This window comes from Carcharhinus amblyrhynchos, chromosome 3 (assembly GCF_965287045.1).
Source record: "Carcharhinus amblyrhynchos chromosome 3, sCarAmb.v2.hapA, whole genome shotgun sequence".
NCBI lineage: Eukaryota > Metazoa > Chordata > Chondrichthyes > Carcharhiniformes > Carcharhinidae > Carcharhinus > Carcharhinus amblyrhynchos.
This window is the reverse complement of record NC_137326.1, coordinates 102,673,507-102,695,079: the sequence shown is the minus strand read 5'-3', so window position 1 is coordinate 102,695,079 and position 21,573 is coordinate 102,673,507. Positions and strand designations below refer to the sequence as shown.

At 43.2% G+C, this 21,573-nt stretch overlaps 1 protein-coding gene across 2 annotated transcripts in view; it reads right to left on the bottom strand.

Moving 5' to 3' along the window:
• The window catches only part of LOC145340980 (uncharacterized), a 315,943-nt gene that overhangs the window by 114,818 nt on the left and 179,552 nt on the right, over positions 1-21,573 (bottom strand). Inside the window, exons 10-12 of one of the 2 annotated variants that reach the window (XM_080185613.1) lie at positions 20,431-20,489; positions 19,730-19,794; positions 4,068-4,208 (exon numbers count right to left, since the gene is read on the bottom strand). In XM_080185613.1, the coding sequence (XP_080041739.1) occupies positions 4,068-4,208; positions 19,730-19,794; positions 20,431-20,489 (265 nt within the window). The remainder of the gene's footprint in view (positions 1-4,067; positions 4,209-19,729; positions 19,795-20,430; positions 20,490-21,573) is intronic. The other variant, XM_080185614.1, reaches the window with a different exon arrangement.

Genomic DNA, 21,573 nt, shown 5'->3' with positions numbered 1-21,573 from the left:
TTGCATATAAACACCTTATGAAAGCTATTCTTGATTTCTATTGTAGTTAAGACTTTGGCAATTTTACATTCATTCAATTGTAAAACAAACACGCGAGTTGAGGATTCTGTATTACAAATTTTTTCAAATTCGCGTTACAGCAGCCAAGAGCAAAGGACAGAGGACATGGAATTTTAGACTTGAAGACTCCCCTGGCGCACGTAGCATCATTCATTTATCACAGAAATGTCAACGGTCAGGCTACATTTTGCTACACAATTTTAAAAAAACTACAAAACCAAGACTGGTCCACAAATTCAGAGACATTAAAACTAATAAATGACTGAAAATGGAATCTGATGCACAAGGCAGTGAAATGCATGTGCGAGATAAACACATTTCTGAGATGTTCTGCAGATGGCATTGCAGCACTGCATTTGTAGCAGTGACTGTTGACCCTTCAAAATATGAAACTCAGGTAGATTTCTAGTCACACATCTATTAGCACTTTCAAATTTATAAAGGAACCTTTCACACCACATGAAAGCCAACTTTAATCATAGGAATTAGGCAGCAAATATCATAGTTGAGAAATGCTCCATGATTCCATGCATTTCCAAATGTCAGGAAAATAATTTTGGAACTGCTATTTGTAAGTATTGGTAATTTCTGGAAACTACGTTAGATATTCTTGCAAAAATGCTTGATCAAAAAGGACTGTCTCGTGGGAAGAGACAGAGATGCTAAGGAAAGAAATTCCAGTTTAGGTGCAGGGCAGTTGAAGACATATAGTTATCACTGGGAGTAATGCAAAACAGGCCAGAGGTAGAAGAACCCAAACTACTGAAGGGTTGTAAAGTTTGTTATAGAGATAGCATGAGACAAAATCCTGGAGAGATTGAACACAAGGATTAAAAGTTTAGGTGTTACTGCATCAGGGACCAATGTAGTGAACAAGCACAGGAATGATGTACGCACAAGATTTGGTATGGTGTAGGAAACACAGTAAGAAGTCGGATGAAGAGGGGAACCTCGAAAGCTTATGAGTTTACTATCAAATAAATCGGTTGGATTTAAACCTGGTGTTGTCAGACTTCTTGCTGTGTTTGCCCCAGTCCAACGCCGGCATATCCACATCGTGGTGTGGGAAACCAGCAGCAGCAGATTAGATGGGCTTAAGTTCTTGAGATGTAGATAATGGGACCCAGACAGGGGAACATCAGTACGGTATGAAAATAAGAAAAGCATATATGAAGGTTTCGAAATAGACAGACTGAGACAGATGGAGACGGTCAATATTACAGAGGTGGAAACAGGCAATCTTGGTGATGGAGAGAATTTGGAATTGAAAGCTCAACTCAGGCTGAAGTAGAACAGCAAAATTGGATACAGCAGCCAGGCAGGTACCAAAGACAATGGCCAGGGTTTTCTGGCTCTGTTGTGGCAGGACCTGCCGCTTGATATTCAGTGTCCATTGTGGGACCAGGTCATCCTGCCCAATGTTTTCAGTCCTTCCAATGCATAATCATTAGAAATTTCTGGTCATCCAGTATTGGATGTTGGACCAACAGTCTGACAACACAAAGGCAATAGAAGATTTCCTTCCGGATGGGATGTACCCCAGGTTACTGTGGGAGGCATGGGAAGAGATTTCAGAGCCTCTGGCGATGATCTTTGCATCATCAATAGAGATGGGAGAGGTGCCAGAGGAGTGGAGGATTGTGGATGTGATTCCTCTAGTCAAGAAAGGGAATAGAGATAGCCCAGGAAATTATCGATCAGTGAGTCTAACCTCAGTGGTTGGTAAGTTGATGGAGAAGATCCTGAGAGACAGGATTTATGAACATTTGGAGGAGAAGTATAGTATGATCAAAAGTAGTCAGCACGGCTTTGTCTTAGGTAGATTATGCCTTACGAGCCTGGTTGAGTTTTTTGAAGATGTGACTAAACACATTGACGAAGGAAGAGCAGTAGATGTGGTTTATATGGACTTCAGCAAGGCATTCGATAAGGTCGCCCATGCAAGGCTTATTGAGAAAGTGAGGGGGCATGGGATCCAAGGGGACATTGCTTTGTGGATCCAGAACTAGCTTGCCTACAGAAGGCAAAGAGTGGTTGTAGATGGGTCTCTTTTTGCATGGAGGTCAGTCACCAGTGGAGTGCCCCAGGGATCTGTTTTGGGACCCTTGCACTTTTGTGATTTTTATAAATGACCTGGATGAGGAAGTGGAGGGATGGGTTGGTAAGTTTGCCGATGATACAAAGGTTGGAGGTGTTGTGGATAGTTTGGAGGGATGTCAGAAGTTGCAACAAGACATAGGTAGAATGCAAGACTGGGCGGAGAAGTGGCAAATGAAATTCAGCCCAGGTAAGTGTGTGGTGGTTCATTTCAGCAGGTCAAATGGGATGATGGAATATAATATTAAGGGTAAGACTCTTAGCAGTGTGGAAGGTCAGAAGGATCTTGGTGTTCGGGTTCATAGGACGCTCAAATCGGCTTCGCAAGTAGAGGATGTGGTTGAAAAGGCGTATGGTGTACTGGCCTTCATCAATCGAGGAACTGAGTTTAGGAGTCAGGAGATAATGCTGTAGCTGTATAAGACTTTGGTCAGACCCCACTTGGAGTACGGTGCTCAGTTCTGGTCACCTCATTACAAGAAGGACATGGAAGCCATAGAAAGGGTGCAGAAGAGATTTACAAGGATGTTGCCTGGATTAGGTGGCAGGCCTTATGAGGATAGGTTGAGAGAGCTCGGTCTTTTCTCCTGAGAGAGACGAAGGATGAGAGGTGACCTGATAGAGGTGCATAAGATGTTGAGCGGTATTGATCGAGTGGATTCTCAGAGGCTTTTTCCCAGGGCTGAAATGGCTGCCACAAAAGGACACCGGTTTAAGGTGGTGGGGAGTAGGCACAGAGGAGAATTCAGGGATAAGTTTTTCACTCAGAGGGTGGTGGGTGAGTGGAATCGGCTGCCAGCAGTGGTGGTGGAGGCGGATTCAATAGGGTCTTTTAAGAGACTTTTGGATAAGTACATGGGATTTAGTAAGATAGAGGGTTATAGGTAAACCTAGTAGGTAGGGATAGGTTCGGTGCAACTTGTGGGCCGAAGGGCCTGTTTGTGCTGTAGTTTTTCTATGTTCTATGTTCTAAGAATCCAGGGAGATGGTGGTAAGTTGGAATTGGATGTAACGCTGTGATTTCAGATGATATGGCTGAGGGAAGTATGTAGATAAGAAAAATGTTAACATTTCTATTTCCAATTCAGATTCATAGCAAACAACCTTTTGTGGGAAAAGTAGAGATTCTAATAAATTGAAGGAGCAGACAAGCAAGCTTTGTCTTTGATGTGCTCGCTCTGATCCCCATTTATCTATATGAACAATTTTCAAGTATTTATAAAATGTGTTCGACAGATTCCCATTACCTGTTATCGAAAGAGCTCAAATCTCTAAATAAATGACAGCGGGTAAGAGCTTACTGGCTTGCCACACTGGTTTATTGGCGTGGTGAGCCAGTAAGGTAGGGCGAGAGGCGAGGAATCAGGTTCGCACCCAGTTTCTCGCTTCTCCCAGCTGAATCAGCTACACACCCAGAAAAGGCACAAAGCTGATTTCAATATTAATGACATCATTTAAATGTCATTAGTGAGTCCTGGGCGCTATTGTCCGGGCTCACTTCCCCTTACCTGCTCGCTGGTCAAGATCTTCATTGGTGAGAACTGCAGCTGGTCTCCAATGATGGAAACCGTATGTGATGGCTTCACTGGTGGGACTGGAGACCACTGCAGCCCCCTGGATAGTCGGGGTCATCTCTACTTCTGCCTCCCCCCCGCCTCCCCATACCCTGCCCCCTGCACAGGCTGGATTTTCCGGCCGCTGGTGGGATCTTCCAGTCCTGCTGAAGTCAATGACTCCGACTCTTACAATGACCGCACCACTAGAGGACCCATCATAGACAGTCACTTTTGGCAGGACTGGAGGATCCTGCCAGCAGGAAGGGTGAGGAATCCCACCCTGTGTTCTTCTAATATAACCTTCGCTAACAATTGCCAATTGCTGGGACAAGCTAAGAATTGAAGCTTACTCACGCTTCCAAAGATATGTTAGAATAGGTGATTACGTAGCTAGGTAACATGTGATGTCCAATAGGTACACTGGTGTTCAAATCTCCTTCATATAGAACTTTCCGTACAGACGTCTGGGGAACAATGTCCAATACAGCCCAGCACCTACAAGAGAAAGGTAATTAACATTCTGTTAATCCAAAGGTCTTTAATTTTACCACAATCATTTCAATCACCCAACTGTGAAGACCCCACTGATTTAGACTATCTGTGCTTTTGCCTCCTGTTGCTTCTTGACTTTAGTGACTGACCATTCTGCATATCAGGTGTTATCAGAAAAGCCCACAGCCACTTTGAGTGAAGTGGCTGAATTGGAAAGCAGAAGGGGAAGGGAAGGAGGGGAGAGTGACTGGAATAGAATGAGGAGCATACCAGAACTAGAGGGCACAGCCTCAAAATAAGGGTGTGGAGGGGGGGGGGGGGGGGGGGTCAGTTTAGAACAGAGTTGAGGACGAACTTCTTCTCTCAGAGGGTAGTGAATCTCTGGAATTCTCTGCCCCATTGAAGTGATGGAGGCTACTTTGTTGAACATGTTTAAGTCACAGGTAGATAGATTTCTGATCAATAAGGGAATTAAGGGTTATGGGGAGCAAGCAGGTAAGTGGAACTGATCCACTTCAGATCAGCCATGATCTTACTGAATGGCGGGACAGGCTCGACGGGCTAGATGGCCTACTCCTGCTCCTATTTCTTATGTTCTTATACAGAGAGAGGATTGAGACACAGGAAAGAGTTAGAAAAACTAGCGTAAGAGAAGAGTTTGACAGAGTAAAGGGAGCATTGAGAGAAAGTTTGCTTGACTGAAGGGGAGTTGCATTAAGAGATAGCAAAGGTAATTGAGAGACTGAGAAAGATATGTGTGGCAGAAGACAACACATGAAGGAAAACAGAGTGCGAGTGGGAAGGGGGATGAGAAATAGGAGGAGTGTTGAGTGAGAGGGTGAAAGTGAGTGAATGTTTTTGGCCTATTAAAGAGGTTCTGATGAAGCGAACGGGCTGGACTACCGGTCATTCACACAGAGGTTACCATTGAGGAGTTGCTGAGAAATTAGACTGGTCAGAAACCTGTCACTCAGAGTAACCTGAATCTCAATGAGAAAGAGTAATGTTTAGTTGGAGGTCTCAGGGAACAAGAGGGGAAATTCTAAAAATAGTGGAGGAAAACATTAGAGAAATATATAAGAATTCAAATTCAGTTGAGAAGATTCAAGTTGTGTAAACAAATGGAGTAAATGGCAGGCTGACATTTCTGAAAATGAAGGATTACATTACAGGTCAGCGCATTCAAACTCAACATGACCAATGCTAGCTGCTAAATAATTCCCAAATGATTAAATTTTGTATATTCCAGGATATTTCTACTGAACTACCATTCTCCCAACACCGCAGAACCTCACCAATATTCCCAGACTCAAAAAAAACTTTCATTTCTGTAGCACCAGTCACATAGCAGCATGTTGAAAGGTATTCATTCAAGCGCACTCAAACAAAATTGAACACCAAGTCGCATACAAAGACATTAGTAGAGATAACCAAAAGATTAATAAAAGAGGGAGGATTTAATATATGTTTCGCAGGAGGGGAGAGAGACAGAGAGAAGAAAAGATTTGAGGTATGAACTCTAGAGTTTGAGACTAGCCAGTTAAACACACAAATACCAATGGTGGGGCAATGAAAAGTCAGAAAGTACAAGAGACCAGAATTATCAAACAAATCTTGGTATTTTACTCAAGAAACACATTTGTAACCTAAAGGCTGAACTGCAATGTTACTTTACTCAAGGAATTAAATATAGATTAAGTAACCACGTTGAAAACATGCAAACATGGACCAATCACAAATAAATTCAACCTATAACGGGGAAATGGTGGACAGGATATTAAAGAAGGGGTAATGTTGAATTAAAGTTTGAGTAAACCTACAAACCAATGTAGCATTCCTACGTTACAGGCCCTGAGAAGTTGCATCATTTATGTACTTCCTCAAGGACCCGAGCCATAGTTTCATCGGTGCCTTTCTGTCCTGCATCTCACATTTAGTTAAATTTCACGGTTGTCTTGATTGCTCTGGGTTGGTGGGGGCAACAGGTTTTGAAATTGGGGACATTGCATTAAGGAGTTTCTGGACTTAACACAATTATGAACTCTTCTTGTTTGAAGGGTTTTGAGCTTTATGACATGAAGGTGTCATCCTATGACTGGTGCTAAGAGCCCAAGAGGAGTGGTCAAGTAAAGCAAATAATAATAATAAATATATGTAACGATAGACTAATATTTGTACAGAAATTGAAACTTTTGTCACGTGCTGTGAAATTTTTATAATTTAGGAAGGGGGAGGGGTTCAGAAACAAAAAGGTAGAGAAATCTGTTGTAGAGAAATTCTTGTTCTCCAGCTAACTCCACAGCCAGGGTTTAACAGGGCCTCGGGAACTGTTCTAGGAGAGGTGAAGGGGGTGGCATGTCCGGCTAGCATTTTAAAATGCCACTGACATTTTTGGTGAGGGAGGTGGTCGACAGCCCTCTGACTGAAGCCCTCAAGCAGCCAATTAAGGTTACTTAAGGGCTTCTTTCCACTGGCATTTCACTAGTGTCAGGGGTCCTTTGTCAGTCCAGAGGCTGCCAATATACCATGGTGGGCTTGTGGACTCCGTGGAGGGATGTGGAATGGTCATCTTATTGGACACACCATGTCGCACGGGGGGAGCCCTCGGCAATGTGCCAACATCACTAAAACACCACCTTATTGTCACCCCATTCACAGCCTCACTGGTACCTGCCTGAGTGGTCCTGGGAACCACGAGGACATTCAGCCCCATCCTATGGCCTGCTCCATGAAGCTACTCCTGCCTGGCTTCAGTCAGAATTCCCGGCTGGCTGGCAGCTCTTGCGGTGGGGGGCGCGTGAGACCTTGTCCATTAATGGGTTGAGAGCTCCGTGCCAGGCAATTAATTGCCTGATGCAAGTAAAATTGGGTCAGGCTTCAACAACTGATGGGTGCCAGGCACGCAGGAGTGCATCACCAACACCAGAAACCACATCGTTAAGGTTTCTTTAAAGTTTTTGGTTTGGTTAGGGTGGGTGACGGCATAGATGGCCAGAAGAGCAGAAAGTGCAAGCCGAGGACTTTTCAGAAAGGGAAGTTTGTTCTGGCCAGGAACTGTACTCCCGGAGAGAAGCTGATACTGCAACCATTGCTGCACAAACGAGACCTTTGTCCTAAACAGTACAGACCAGAGATGGGCTGGGTTGGAGGCTACATGCTGAGCAGTTAGTCATAGCACTGCATCAGAAGTGGGAAGCCCACAAATGATAGAACTGTCATGTTGGCCCCAGAGGGGATGCCCGAGTCTCATATTTTACAGTCAGAGTCAGTCACCCCAAAGGAGGAAGCAGCATCAGGGGCACCAGCCACCTGCGGTCCGGAGAGGGACCCTCATGCTGAGCAGCAGAATCTTCCAGAATCCCAGTAGACTACCCCGGAAGATGTTCCTGAAATGAAGAAACAGCCTCTGCGAAACTGCCATCCCTCTGACAGATCCATTACGTCCTTGTGAACGGTCTGAAGGGACTTAACATTGGGAACTGTGCAATGTTCTGTATAAATATTGTATGTGTAAGTTTCTTCCTTGTTACGTAGATGTTTTTGGTTGGGGAAGTTTTGGATTAAAGAAGAAGGGATGTGATGTGTGTATATATTGTATGTTGGAGTTTGGAGTGTGCCCCTTTAAGAGTGCACATCAGATAACCACCGAGCAATTGGCCCCTCCCAGTGTGGGACCCAGTTGGGCAGCCTGAGATCTGACTGTGAACACTGCACACCTCTAATAAAGAGCTCCCGTTATTCAAGTTACCAAGTCTACCTCATGTTTCTCAGAGAACGAGTAGGCTGACAACACAAATACCCATCTTTGCAATTGAGTTATCGCTATGGATGATATCCCAGTGTGTAGTCCTAAGATGGATGTCATAGACCTATAATCAGCCAGAAGTACGAAATGCCTGCCATATAGGAAGTGAAAAAAAAATGGCGCCAAAGACAATACCCAAGTCTTCTTTCTCCACCTGAGCATCCTTTTCTTCAGCCTTCGTCAACGATCTTGAAGCAAATGCAATGGGCCTCTCTTTCCATTTGGCATAATATGGGGCAGGACAGCCCCAACTCCATAAAGTGAGGTATCACATGCAAGCTGCAGCAGTAACTTTAGATTGAAATGAAATTCTGACCTCTTTAAAGCCTGCTTTACTACCAGGTAGGCCTCCTCACATTCTTTTGTCCACTTCCACGGCTGCCCTTTCTCTAGCAACCGATGCATTGTTTCAAAACCATTGCCAGATCCAGAACAATAATAATTAATATGTTCGAAAAACAACCTCAATTGGGATAAATTTTCTGGGTAGCCTGCGGTGGAGCTGTGTCACCAGCAAAATGGTGCCTAATTGGGGCCTCAATTGTTTAAATTACATTGGCCACCTCTATGGAGCAGGCAACTAATCCACATTTCCAGCCCACTCCTGAGAAACTTTTCTGACGGTGGAAATGCACCAGGAAACTGTCGCATTGTGGCTCCCCAACTATTTCCCACCGCAGCTACATCCAGGAGACTGGGTAAACTCTGCCAGTGCAGAACAAGAAAGCAACACCACATTTGTTAAGATGAAAATTTGCTATCATTATCACAGAAGAGGTAGTGTTGGGCAAGTTAATGGGGCTAAAGGTAGACAAGTCTCCTGGTCCTGGTGGAATGCATCCCAGGATACTAAAAGAGACGGCGGGAGAAATAGCAAATGCATTAGGGGTAATTTAGCAAAATTCGCTGGACTCTGGAGTGGTTCCTGCAGATTGGAAAATGGCATATGTAACGCCACTGTTTAAAAAAGGTAGACAAAAGGCAGGTAACTATAGGCCGGTTAGCTTAACTTCTGTAGGAGGGAAAATGCATGAATCTATCATCAAGGAAAAAATAGCGAGACATCTGGATATAAATTGTCCCATTGGTAAGAAGCAGTGTATGGGTTCATAAAGGGCAGGTCATGTTTGACTAATTTGGTGGAATTCTTTGAGAACATTACATGTGCAGTGGGCAATGGTGAACTTGTGGATGTGGTGTATCAGGATTTCCAGAAGACATTTGACAAGGTGTCGCACCAAAGACTGCTACATAAGACAAAGGTGCACAGTGTTACGGGTGATGTATTAACATGGATAGAGGATTGGTTAACTAACAGAAAGCAATGAGTGGGGGAAAATAGGTGTTTTTCTGGTTGGCAATCAGTGACTAGTGGTGAACCTTAGGGATCAGTGTTGGGACTGCAATTGTTTACGATTTACGTGGATGATTTGGAGTTGGGGACCAAGTGTAGTGTGTCAAAATTCACAGATGACACTAAGATGAATGAAAGAGCAAAATGTGCAAAGGACGCTGAAAGTCTGCAAAGGGCTATAGATAACCTAAGTGAGTGGGCGAGAGTCCGGCAGATGGAGTACAATGTTGGTAAACGTGAGGCCGTCCATTTTGGTTAGGAATAACAGCAAAATGGACTATTATTTAAATAGTAAAATATTGTAGCATGTTGCTATGCAGAGGGATCTGAGTGTCCTTGTGCAGGAATCTCAAGGAGTTAGTTTGCAGGTGCAGCAGGTAATTAAAAAGGCAAATGGAATTTTGTCCCTCATTGCTAGAGGGATGGAGTTTAAAAACAGCAAGGTTATGTTGTAGCTGTATAAGGTACTGGTGAGGCCATGCCTGGAGTAGAGTACAGTTTTCGTCTCCTTACTTGAGAAAGGATATACTGGCACTGGGGGGGATGCAGAGGAGATTCAATAGGTTGATTCCAGAGTTGAAAGGGTTGGCTTATGAGCAGGGACTGAGTAGACTGGGGCTATGCTCATTGGAATTCAGAAGAATGAGGGGAGATCTTATCGAAACATGTAATATTATGAAGGGAATAGATAAGATAGAAGCAGGGAAGTTGTTTCCACTGATGGGTGAATCTAGAACTAGGAGGAAGCAGATTTAGGACTGAGTTGAGGAGGAACTTCTTCACACAAAGGGTTGTGAATCTGTGGAATTCCTTGTCCAGTGAAGCAGCTGAGGCTATCTCATTGAACGTTTTTAAGGCAAGGACAGATAAATTTTTGAATAGTAAAGGAATTAAGGATTATGGTAAGCAGGCGGGTAAGTGGAGCTAAGTCCACAAAAAGATCAGCCATGATCTTATTGAATGGCAGAGCCAGCTCGAGGGGCCAGATGGCCTACTCCTGTTCCTAGTTCTTATGTTCTTATGACTGCACTCAAGACAATTTTACTCTCTTTCTCATTGATTTGTTTGAGGAAATAACAATTTGAGCAGCTCGGACTCCATGTTTGATGGATCAATTTTAATTAAGCACTGGAACACAAGCTTAGATCATATTCTACTACCATTTTGCAGTGACATACTTAATTAGGGTCAGACTATTATATGCAGCAGCAGTGTAGAACAATTTAACAGTCATAATACTGGGTACGTTTTGTGTCAAGCTTTTACTTTGAAAAATGCAAATATACTTACTCTTATTATAATCCTGGAAGTTGAATTAGAATACAATATTTAATTGGTGGGCTATTACGAATCTTAATCATAATTGACAAATTTAATTTAAACACCATCACAGTGATTTTGCTCATTTTGTTACATATTGCAGTCATTCCAGGCTGCAGCAGATACACTGGCAACGTTAATCAATCAACTGTGCATGTCTGCATCAGTCAAATGACAGCAGAACTGTTTCCCAATGTCAATGACTTAATCTTTCTTCCCAATGAAAGCCAGGAAGACAGGACTTTGGTAGAAGGAAATGCATTCTTTTAGCACTCCTCAGCTGTTCTTGCAACTCTCAGGTGTAGCAACAAGGGTTACATTATGAGACTCAAAAGACAATAAGATTTCTCCAGATTCCTTTATCACAAACATCAGGGAGGACAGAATGTACGGCTGCTGCCTGATATCAATATCAAACAGACTGGATTGCCCTGCAATGACTTGATGAATCCGTGTCTGGACAGTTCGTTGAGTGATAGGAGTACAGCAAGCTAGTGGTTATGGTACTGGTGCAGAGTTCAGATCCCACCTCTGGCAAGTTATGAACTTTTAAGAGTTAGCAACAGGACATGACCATGAAAGCTGCTGGGCTGCTGTAAAATGCCAACTGGTTCACTAACCTTTATGATGTGGATGTGCCGGCGTTGGACTGGGGTAAACACAGTAAAAAGTCCGACAACACCAGGTTTTAGTCCAACCGATTTATTTGATAGTAAACGCACAAGCTTTCGGGTTAGTCCCTTCGTTAGGTGAATGGAGAGTTCTGGCCTCAGACAGAGCATATAAAGCACAGACAGTTTACTGTAAGTTTACTGCTAAGTTTACTGTAAACTGTCTGTGCTTTATATGCTCTGTCTGAGGCCAGAACTCTCCATTCACCTAACGAAGGGACTAACCCGAAAGCTTGTGCGTTTACTATCAAATAAATCGGTTGGACTAAAACCTGGTGTTGTCAGACTTTTTACTGTCACTAACCTTTTCCAGGGAGGTCAGCCTGTTACTCCTATATAGTTTGTCTTACAGGAGAGTTCAGTCTTATATTACGTAATTGACTCAGAATGCCCTCAAGAAAACTAGTAACAGGCAATTAATATTGTGTTGGCAGTGTCATCCATATCCAAAGAACAAATAAAAAATGAAACAATTACACTGAGCAGTGTCATTAAAATTCAGTGCTGTTAAGTACACTAGTCCCAGTGGATAATATTAACTGCAGCTTTTCATACAGAAGGTGGTACAGTTCTTTCTTAAATTTTACCTTGCACTCCTTTCCTCCAACCTGTATTTCTGCTTCTTTAGTAAAATCATGTATTGACGATTGCATATTGAGAGTTCCATGTCCCTTACTCAGAGCCTCTTAATTACAGAAAAAGAAATATTTCCGAGTGGTATCAAAGGCTTGAGATTGTCAGAGACAAGAGCTGAAATTTTCTGACTCTTCACTCCTCACTGCCAGTGCCAGACAGGACGAAGAAGCTGGCGCTTAGCCAACTCTCCATTCATGGAAACGAGACAGGAGAATCCCGCCTCCAAGCGAGGTTGGAGAATCCAGCCTAGGATAGATCCCCCAGATGACAAGCAAATAAAAATCCCAATCCTCTTTTGTAACTCCAACAATCACTCATCATAATATCTTTACACTGCAGGATCCAAGTAAAGCAGCACTGTCAGTATCAGTTGATACTGGTAATCTGTACAATAACTTGTTAATTACCCTCAGTGAACCAGGGAAGTGAATCATCAGCTTTGGACATTCCACTGCTGTTCATTCTCATTGTAATAAATGCTAACAGATTTCCAATAAGCATTGGAAAGTGCAGAAATGAAACACCCAAGAACTTGACAGAAACACCAGTCCAATCATTAAGGGACTGAAACATAACACAAGTGGGTTTTTCAACATATTTGTTCTTTCGTGGAAGCTGGAAAGACCAGCATTTATCACACAGCCCTAACTGCCCCTGAACTGAGAGGCTGCTGGCAATTGCAGATGGCCAGTGAAGAGTCAACCACATTGTTGTGGCACTGGAGTCACATGTGGACCGGACCAGGTAAGGAGGGAGGACTTCTTTCCTTAAAGGACATTAGTGAATCAGATGGGTTTTTGTTTTAATGACAATTGACATGGTCACCATTACTGAGACTAGCTCTACATCCAGATTTTGTGAATTGAATTTCAATTTCACCAGCTGCCATGGTGGGATTTGAGCTCGTGTTAGAGAGCATTAGCCTGGGTCTTTGGATTACTAGTCTAATGGCACTACCACTACACCATCCTCTTGCCCAATCTGTCATGGATCCACCTTACAACACATCCTAACAAGCTGGCACACACAAATGATGCCTGGAGTTTTGTAGAATCGTTGTAGAATCCTGACAATGCAGAAGGAGGCCATTTGGCCCATCAGGTCTGCACCGATCACAATCCCCCACCTGGGCCCTATTCCTGTAGCCTCACACATTTACCCTGCTAATCCCCTCACACTAGGGTCAATTTAGCATGGCCAATCAACTTTACCTAAACACCTTTGGACATGGGAGGAAGCCAGAGCATCCAGAGGAAACCTATGCAGACATAGGGACGTGTAAACTCCACACAGTCAGTGACCCCAGACCAGAATTGAACCTGAGTCCCTGGCGCTGTGAGGCAGCACTGCCGTGGTGCAAGACGCATGTAAATTCTGGGCCATGGTCTCTATGTGAAACATTTTCCACACCTTCTTAATGCCAGCCATAAATGTGAGTCCCTCATCACAAGATTGCAACCAGAGGAATATTATAATTTTCAAGTACTAATGTGTACAGCATGTACTGCACACATCTGCCCATTTGTACCAGGTAGTCAGTGACCTATACAGGCTTTAAAGGGAACACCCCACACCACACAACCATTCTACGGTCCACCATTGACTTCTGGTTTGCCAGCAGATTGCCAGCTCCCCCAGTCCAACAAACTGCTCACTCACATTCACTGAGCATTGGGAAACTTACTGACTATATTCCAATATGGCCCAAACCTGAAAATGGTTCAAGCTTCCCAATTAATCTATTAAACAGCTGCAGTAGACCTGGAAGGGGTGAATGTTGAAACGAAAACTATCATTTTTTTTCTTATCAACTCTATCAAAATCCTTTGTAAATATAAAAACCTTTGTTATGCTACTTCTCAGTTTTTTTCTATTCCATTGGTTAGAAGTCTCAATATTTCAGAATACTACATCTGTATTCAAAATGTAATTTTGCACGTACACTAACCTTTGTATTTCAACCAGTATTTTTTATTTAAAAAGTACATTTGCTACCTTATTACTGTTATTAGTACCATTTTCTATTGAGCAGTAGATTTTGGATCAAATTCATGACACATTAACTATATAATCTGGGAGTGCTGTTCATTCCAGGTGCACACTGGGGAAGATCATTTTATCTGTGCAGATAAAGATCAACACTCATTTTACACTTTTATACATTTTGAAGAGTATGTAAATTTTAACCAGAGAACATTTTCTTTAGCAGACGTTATAATTATGGAGTAGATTTCCAGTGTGCTGACTCATCACTGAACCGGGATACAGACCCAGAGAAACCTCTCGTTAAATGTTACGTTGAGAATATCACAAGTCGGATGTTTCACTTTCCCCCAGGTATAATCTGGCATTGCACATCAGTCAGAATATGGAAAATGCCCAACTTACACTGATTTCCAGGATGTAAGTTGAAAGTCTAGTCCAGAATGCTGGTTACTGCAGGTGTCAAGTGTTTGTCAAATGTTATGTATCCTTACAATGACTTCATTGGAATGCTAGTTCCCAGTGACATTTAATTTTCTTTGTGGAGATCCCTGACAAAATACTTCCTGTACATGGAATAATTGATTTGGTTAATGATTGAATTTCACACTGGAGATGTTGGAAGCAGGCACACTTGCAACATTTAAGAGGCATCTGGATGGGTACATGAATAAGGAAGGAATGGAGGGATACGGTCTGAGTAAAGGCAGAAGATTTTTTTTGTTTAGTTAGGGCCTCATGAGCGGTACAAGCTTGGAGGGCCAAAGGGCCTCTTCCTGTACCGTACTTTAATTTTTGTTTGGCACACAAGAAACACAGCAGTGGACTTTGCTTCATCTCAAATTTGGGATAGGCTTGTACTTGTTGAATAGCTCATGAATTATTGTTAGCAAAAAAGGTGCTCCAGTTTTTTGAAGGCAAGGGAACAGTTGTTTTGTTCAGGAAGTCGTACAATAATCAACTGTGGTAACTTTTTTTTAATGTGACTTTCTGCTTACATTTGTTACCCAAAATATCGAGATCAAGTCTGAAAGAGATTATTCCAGGCAACCCTGAAGGCCATGACTAATCCACAATGTTTCCACTTGTTTGCTTAAGTGTTTGATATTCCTGCCAAACCCCCCCCCTCAGTACCTGTCTCAGAGAACACTGATACTTTTTGGCCTCATTAAATTTCAAGAACCAGCAGCTGCTCCATTCTGCAACGTTCAATGCAGAACCTAAATTTAGGGCTAAGTAAAGGGGCGCACGATGGCATTATGGTCAACACTCCTGCCTCACAGCACCAGGGACCCGAGTTCAATTCCAGCCTCAGGTCACTGTCTGTGCCGAGTTTGCACATTCTACCTGTATCTGTGTGTGTTTCCTCCTGTGCTCCGGTTTCCTCCCACACTCCAAAGATGTGCGGTTTAGGTTGATTGGCCATGCTAAATTGATCCTTAGTGTCATGGGGTTTAGTAGGATAAACACATGGGGATAGGGTCTGAGTGGGATTGTTGTCAGTGTAGGCTCAAGGGTCGAATGGCCTCCTTCTGCACTGTAGGAATTCTATGCTATCTATGGATTCAACGGGTATTTTTTCCAGTAAAACTCTGCACTGTGGACTTAGGCCAGAATTCTCTGGCCGTTCAAGCCCTGCTACCACTGCCAGCGAGAATGGAGAATTTGGTGCTCAGCCAAATCTCCGTTCATTGCAGCAGGACAGGAGAATCCCAGCCGCAGGTAAAGTTGGAGAATCCCGTCCTCTATCTTTTTGACTGGCAGCAGAGCTGAAGTGACAATAAGACCGTGAGCCAAAGGGATCCAAATAGGTGGATATAGTGAGGGATGGTTATGAAGGGGGATGCAGGAAAGGTAAGAGGACTGGAGAGTTTCAGTTAGAGGTCCGTAAGCAGAAAGTTGAAAATCCAGCTTCTAGTATTCTCAACATCAATCCTAAACATATAGCGAGACATGGTTTTGGGTCTGCACCTAGTTGTAGCTGTGAATCAGTGTGCTGGGTGGGTTGGATTTTACCAGATCTCAAGGGCCAATTTGGGAGATGGAGTGCTTGTATAATGGTGAGGGGAAGGCATACACAAGCAGGAAGGAAGGACAGCCCTCATCTCCAGTGGCCAGTTCAACTTCTCAAGTGGCCAATTAAGGGTCTCTTCTCACCACTGCTGACCTTTTACCAGTGGGGGTAGATTCTCCAATGCAAGGGAAGACTGACTGTGAAACCCTGAAAGCCTCCCTGTTTCTCTCTGCATGGGTTCCACCTAATCAGACACTCGTTTGCCCACATCCCCATCGCTATGGCTGTTGCATGGCAACAACACCACTGCCCGCGCCGACTCCCAAACCCATCATCGCCGGAACCTGTCTGACTGCCTTCAGCGATGTCAGACCCCACTCCACGCACTGATACCTTATTTCCATGGTGTTCCCTCTCTGCTTGATGCAATCCCAGCAGTGGCCACTGCTCCCAGTGGAGCTACTAGCTCTTCAACTGTCTGACAGCTCTTGGAGTCAGGGTCTCATCCTTTAAAGGGATGGGGGCCCTGATGATAATTAATTCATTGGTGAATGGATGAAATATGTGGCTGGGGATTCCAGGTGGGACTGCCACCAGCTTTCGGGCCAATCACTGGGGCCTCCGATGCTCCAACAAAACTGCAGCGTAGTAAGTGAAAAATCAAGTTAACACCATTTTCACCAATTTAAAATCCTTCTGGATTAAATGTTATGTCCCATTCAAAATGTATAAAAGTATAAGTTAAGGAGATTCTATAAGATAACAATGTGAGGAAATGAAAGGATTTAATTGCTAGATATAGAATTTTACATCAATAGCATTGAGGGATTCTTAGAATCATAGAATACCTACAGTGCAAAAGTAGGCTATTTGACACAACAAGACCGCACCAACTCTCTGAAACAGCACCTTACCCAGGCCCACCCCACACCCTATCCTCATAACTGCACATATTTATTTAACCTACACACCTTTGGACCCAAATGGGCAATATGGTGTGGCCAATCCACCTAACCTGCACATCTTTGGAACGTGGGAGGAAACCAGATCACCCGCAGGAAACCCACGCAGACCCGGGGGGAACGTGCAAACTCCACACAGTCACCCAAAACTGGAATCAAACCCAGGTTCCTGGCACTGTGAGGCAGAAGTGCTAACCACTCTGTCACTGTGCATAACTATAAGGTTCATGGTGGGAGATATAGGAGGGATGTCTGAGGTAGATTCTTCACTCAGAGAGTGGTTGGGGTGTGGAATAGACTGCCTGCTGTGATAGTGGAGTGGGACACTTTAGGAACTTTCAAGCGGTTATTGGATAGGCACATGGAGCACTCTAGAATTATAGGGAGGGGATAGCTTGATCTTGGGATTGGACATAGCTCGGCACAACATTGAGGGCCGAAGGGCCTGTAGTGTGCTGTACTATTCTATGTGCCACCACGCAGCCCTTTAGTAGCTTATATAGGATAGCCGATGGAGAAGCGGTGAGTGACCAGAACATGACATGGGTCAAATTGGTATCAGAGTTGTGGATGAGCTGAATTTACAGGTGGTGAAAGGGCGGAGAGGGGGGTGGTTGCAGGCAGAATAAAATAGAAATGGGAAGTGTTTGGGTGGCAGATGGGCTAAGCAACAGTAGAGGAGATGGAAGTATGATGTTTCTGTGTTCTGCTGGAAACTTGAGGGGACTTTGAGAAGGAAACTGAGATCTGGTTCAGTCTGACAGAGAGGTGAATGGAGTCAGTAAGGGAGTGGAGTTCACAGACTGCGATGGAAGACAAATGCTCCACATTACCGTCCAATCTGAAAAACTGGCTAGAGCTCCGTCCCAGAATGTTGCGCAACATTACTCCGATCCAGTGCCTTTTAGACAGGTGCGATACCATTGTAAGTTCAGAAGAATCTCAAGTGCAACTCAGTGCAGATCAAACTGCTCATATACATTTATATTCAAACTGTTCAAGGCAGACCACAACCACCACCCCCTACCCCTCTTCTACCCGCCATTAACTATGTTGTTCTTATCCTTTGATCTTTGCTTGTCGCTCCTGAGGCTAAGCATTGCGCATGTAGCCTTACAAATGTAAATATTTTAATTACAGTAATTGTATTTAAAAAAAACTATTGGCTTTGAGAACAATTTTGCTAAGGATTATTCTTCATGTTTATCTTTGAAATGTATTTAATTTTCCACAATGTCCGTGTATTGTTATTCCAGACACAAAGGCACAAAATACAGTGCTTGGAAATTGATTGACTAGAAAATGTAAAATCAACACCTGTAATCATTATCTTGACAAATTATATTCTCTGGTTCCTTCGCAGAGCTATTATATGTAATAATAAATATCTAATGGAAGGTGAGTATTGCTGGAAACCATCCAGTCTTTTGTTTTTGTAACTGGAGGAACCATCCATCACACTTACACAAACCTTTTAGTTAAAGTAAACCATCATTGTGGAAAATATTCAAATTGACCTCCCATCACAAAGACAAGACTATCCATTGATCTATGCTCCGGGTAACTTAATATGAGCATGAAAGAAAAGTCACTGCCAGATCTAATTAGAATTCATATTTAATATCAGAGAACACCTGCCATGATCTGAGATCCTGGCAACAGCCAACCACCCACGGGTGAGCAATTTAAGTCATTTTGAAGTGACATTAATAAATGACAGATCAAAGCTGCTAGTAAATATGGTTTGAGTGAAAGTCCATTGAAAACTTCATTCCAAAAACAACGATATTGAGCAATAACAGTTCCTGTCTTGTCACAACAGTTGGCCAAAATAGGAAACATAACGTTGAAAATCATTACAGGATTCAGACTGTAGCACATGCTGCTTTCGTTAAGGACAAGGGAGGATGAACAAACTTAAGTTCATCCAAGTAGTGAGTCGATTATGGAACTGTACCATAAAAGAGTCAACCTCCAGTGACGTTCCACATCAGGAATCAACTCGGGAACTCAAAGGCAATTTTGGAGACTGGAACAGGCCACAGAAAAGGAGACGATGGACAAGCAGAGACTGAGAAATGTCCAGTAGCATCTAACAACAGGGAGCACTGGAGGCCAAAGGAGGCTTGGCACAGTGGTTAGAACTGCTGCTTCATAGCGTCAAGGAACCGGGTTCAATTCTGGCCTCAGTCACTGTCAGTGTGGAGTTTGCATGTTCTCTCCATTTCTGAATGGGTTTCCTCTGGGTGCTCGTGTGCAGTAGATTGATTGACCTAGCTAAATTGCCCTTAATGTCAGGGAAAGTGGCAGGGAGAATATGTGGGCTTATGGCAATACAGCCTGGATGGGGTTGTGGCCGATGTGCACCCGATGGGCTGAATGGTCTCTTCCTGAACAGTAGGAATTCTATGAAAAGAAAAAAAACTATCTTAGGGAGTCAGCAGTCAAACAGCAGGGCATTTAAACAGATAGTCGGATTAGACACCCAATATTGGACTCAGACCCACTTCTTCCAATACGGGTTGGTAGAGCGAGATAAACTAATTTCTGACTTTTTGCAGTTTCAGCAACTGATATTGTGTTTGAAGGCAGAGCAGCTGAGATCTCAGGACAGAGGATTTTTTTGCTCAGTTTTCCCATATATGTTCTTTTCACATTTTATATTTTATACAAACGCCAATCTTGCTAATTCAAGGGGCCAATCTACATTTATGTGGCTCATTTGTTGCTTCAAAAGTAAACTATTTCTCTTTCACACAGCCCAAATTTGAAGGCTTACCAGAGAATATTCAGTATAGTGCAAGTAGTGAGTCCTCCAGTGACAGCCCGCCGGAACCACATTACCTTACACAAGAAAAGAAACACATTTTATCGCCTGCAAAATTAAGTGGAAGAACACTCAGTGCCAATGGAACAAACGCATTACGTCTTCAAGTAACAAAAGATCAATAATCTGAACCCATGCATAACATTTATGGTTATGTTGGTGTCACCAGCGGCCGATGCTTGAATTCAATCACACAAATCTTTATCCTCAAGATGTGAGTATAATCGTAATACAGGTTTACATCCTGCATGCAGATTACAACACAGTATAAAATTCAACTTTAACATGAATAAAGGAATAGTCATTTCTTATTTATCATGTCAGCGCATTTCTTTATAGGAAGGTTCTGGTGTTTAGAATGTCAATCTGTCATCTGTTTACAATCAAAAGTCACATCCCGTGTGATTCACTGATAGTTCTACGTTTTGTGTTTTAAATTAGTGCCGCATTTGCCTGGCCGAGATATCTCACTTTCAACATTATCTGACAACCAAAGGAACTCATTTTACATCTGATAAATGTACTAGGAAGCCAGAACTTCCAAACTACAAACAAATGAGTTAGTAATATGGTAATAAAACAAGGCTGCTCGCTATTATGTATTGAAAAACAGGGGCGCCCAGTTCAGAAAACACATTGAATTAAATTCCTACCTGGGACCGGTTTTGTGAAATCTCAGAAAATAACATTGGCATCACATTTACAATACCTCCTGGGGAAATAAAAAAAACATGAAATGTTTTAAGAGAGGCGGGTTTATGTTTGTTGCAGAGTGTCCCTTCAGATCCCAGACTGATGAATATCCACTGATCCTGGCAACTTCATTTAAATTCAGTCTTAAACTAAAACTGCTTATTTAGGCAGACAATTTTATTATTGTTGCTATCAACTTTAACTGCCTGCGTCTGATGTAAATAACACAGCAGTCTAAAAGTAACGTTGGTATACTTACCACCCCATTAACATTGGTACACTGACCACCACCACCATGAGTAGAGTCCTGTGAAGGCCTGTACATGCTGGCGGCCATTTGTATTTTTCAATTCACGATCCAATGTCATATATTGGACACAATTACAATGTGAAGGTGCAAACTGGTGCAGCTTGTGCGGCTGATGATCTATCCATTTAAGCTGGCATTGAATGGGCCAACGTGCAATCCTTAAGGGAAGACCACTCTAAAAGATGGCCCGATAGTTTTTGCATTTCTTCTTGTGGAGTCAGGAGGTGCAGGTTTTGATCTGATTTCCTGCTGTCTGAGCACAGCTTCACTAAGTATCACCCAGTTGATATTCCCAAACTGCTGGTCAAATTAACTTGGACAGGTACATAGGAGAGAGGGGTGTAGAGGGATATGGTCCAGGTGCAGGTCAGTGGGACTAGGCAGAAAAATGGTTTGGCACAGCCAAGAAGGGACAAAGGGCCTGTTTCTGTGCTGTAGTGTTCTATAGTTCTGCAGAGATGCTGGTTGATCTCTGTCGTTCCCAGTTGGAGCATTGCCTCAAGACCGTTGGCTAGATGTAAATGAGATCTGGTCTCTTATCGTTCAGGCCTCATGGCTGCTGCAAACGACAGGCGACGGGCATGTTCCATGCATCAACTGCCTATTGTGTGAACAAACCGAGAGCTAAGCTCGGCTCTGCGCTCTCTGCAAGGTTTGTTCTGATTTTTTTCCTAACCCGCACATCCTTGGACACTAAGGGGCAATTTAGCATGGCCGATCATCTTTGGAGTGTGGGAAAACAAAAGGAGCATCCGGAGGAAACCCACGCAGACACGGGGAGAACATACAAATG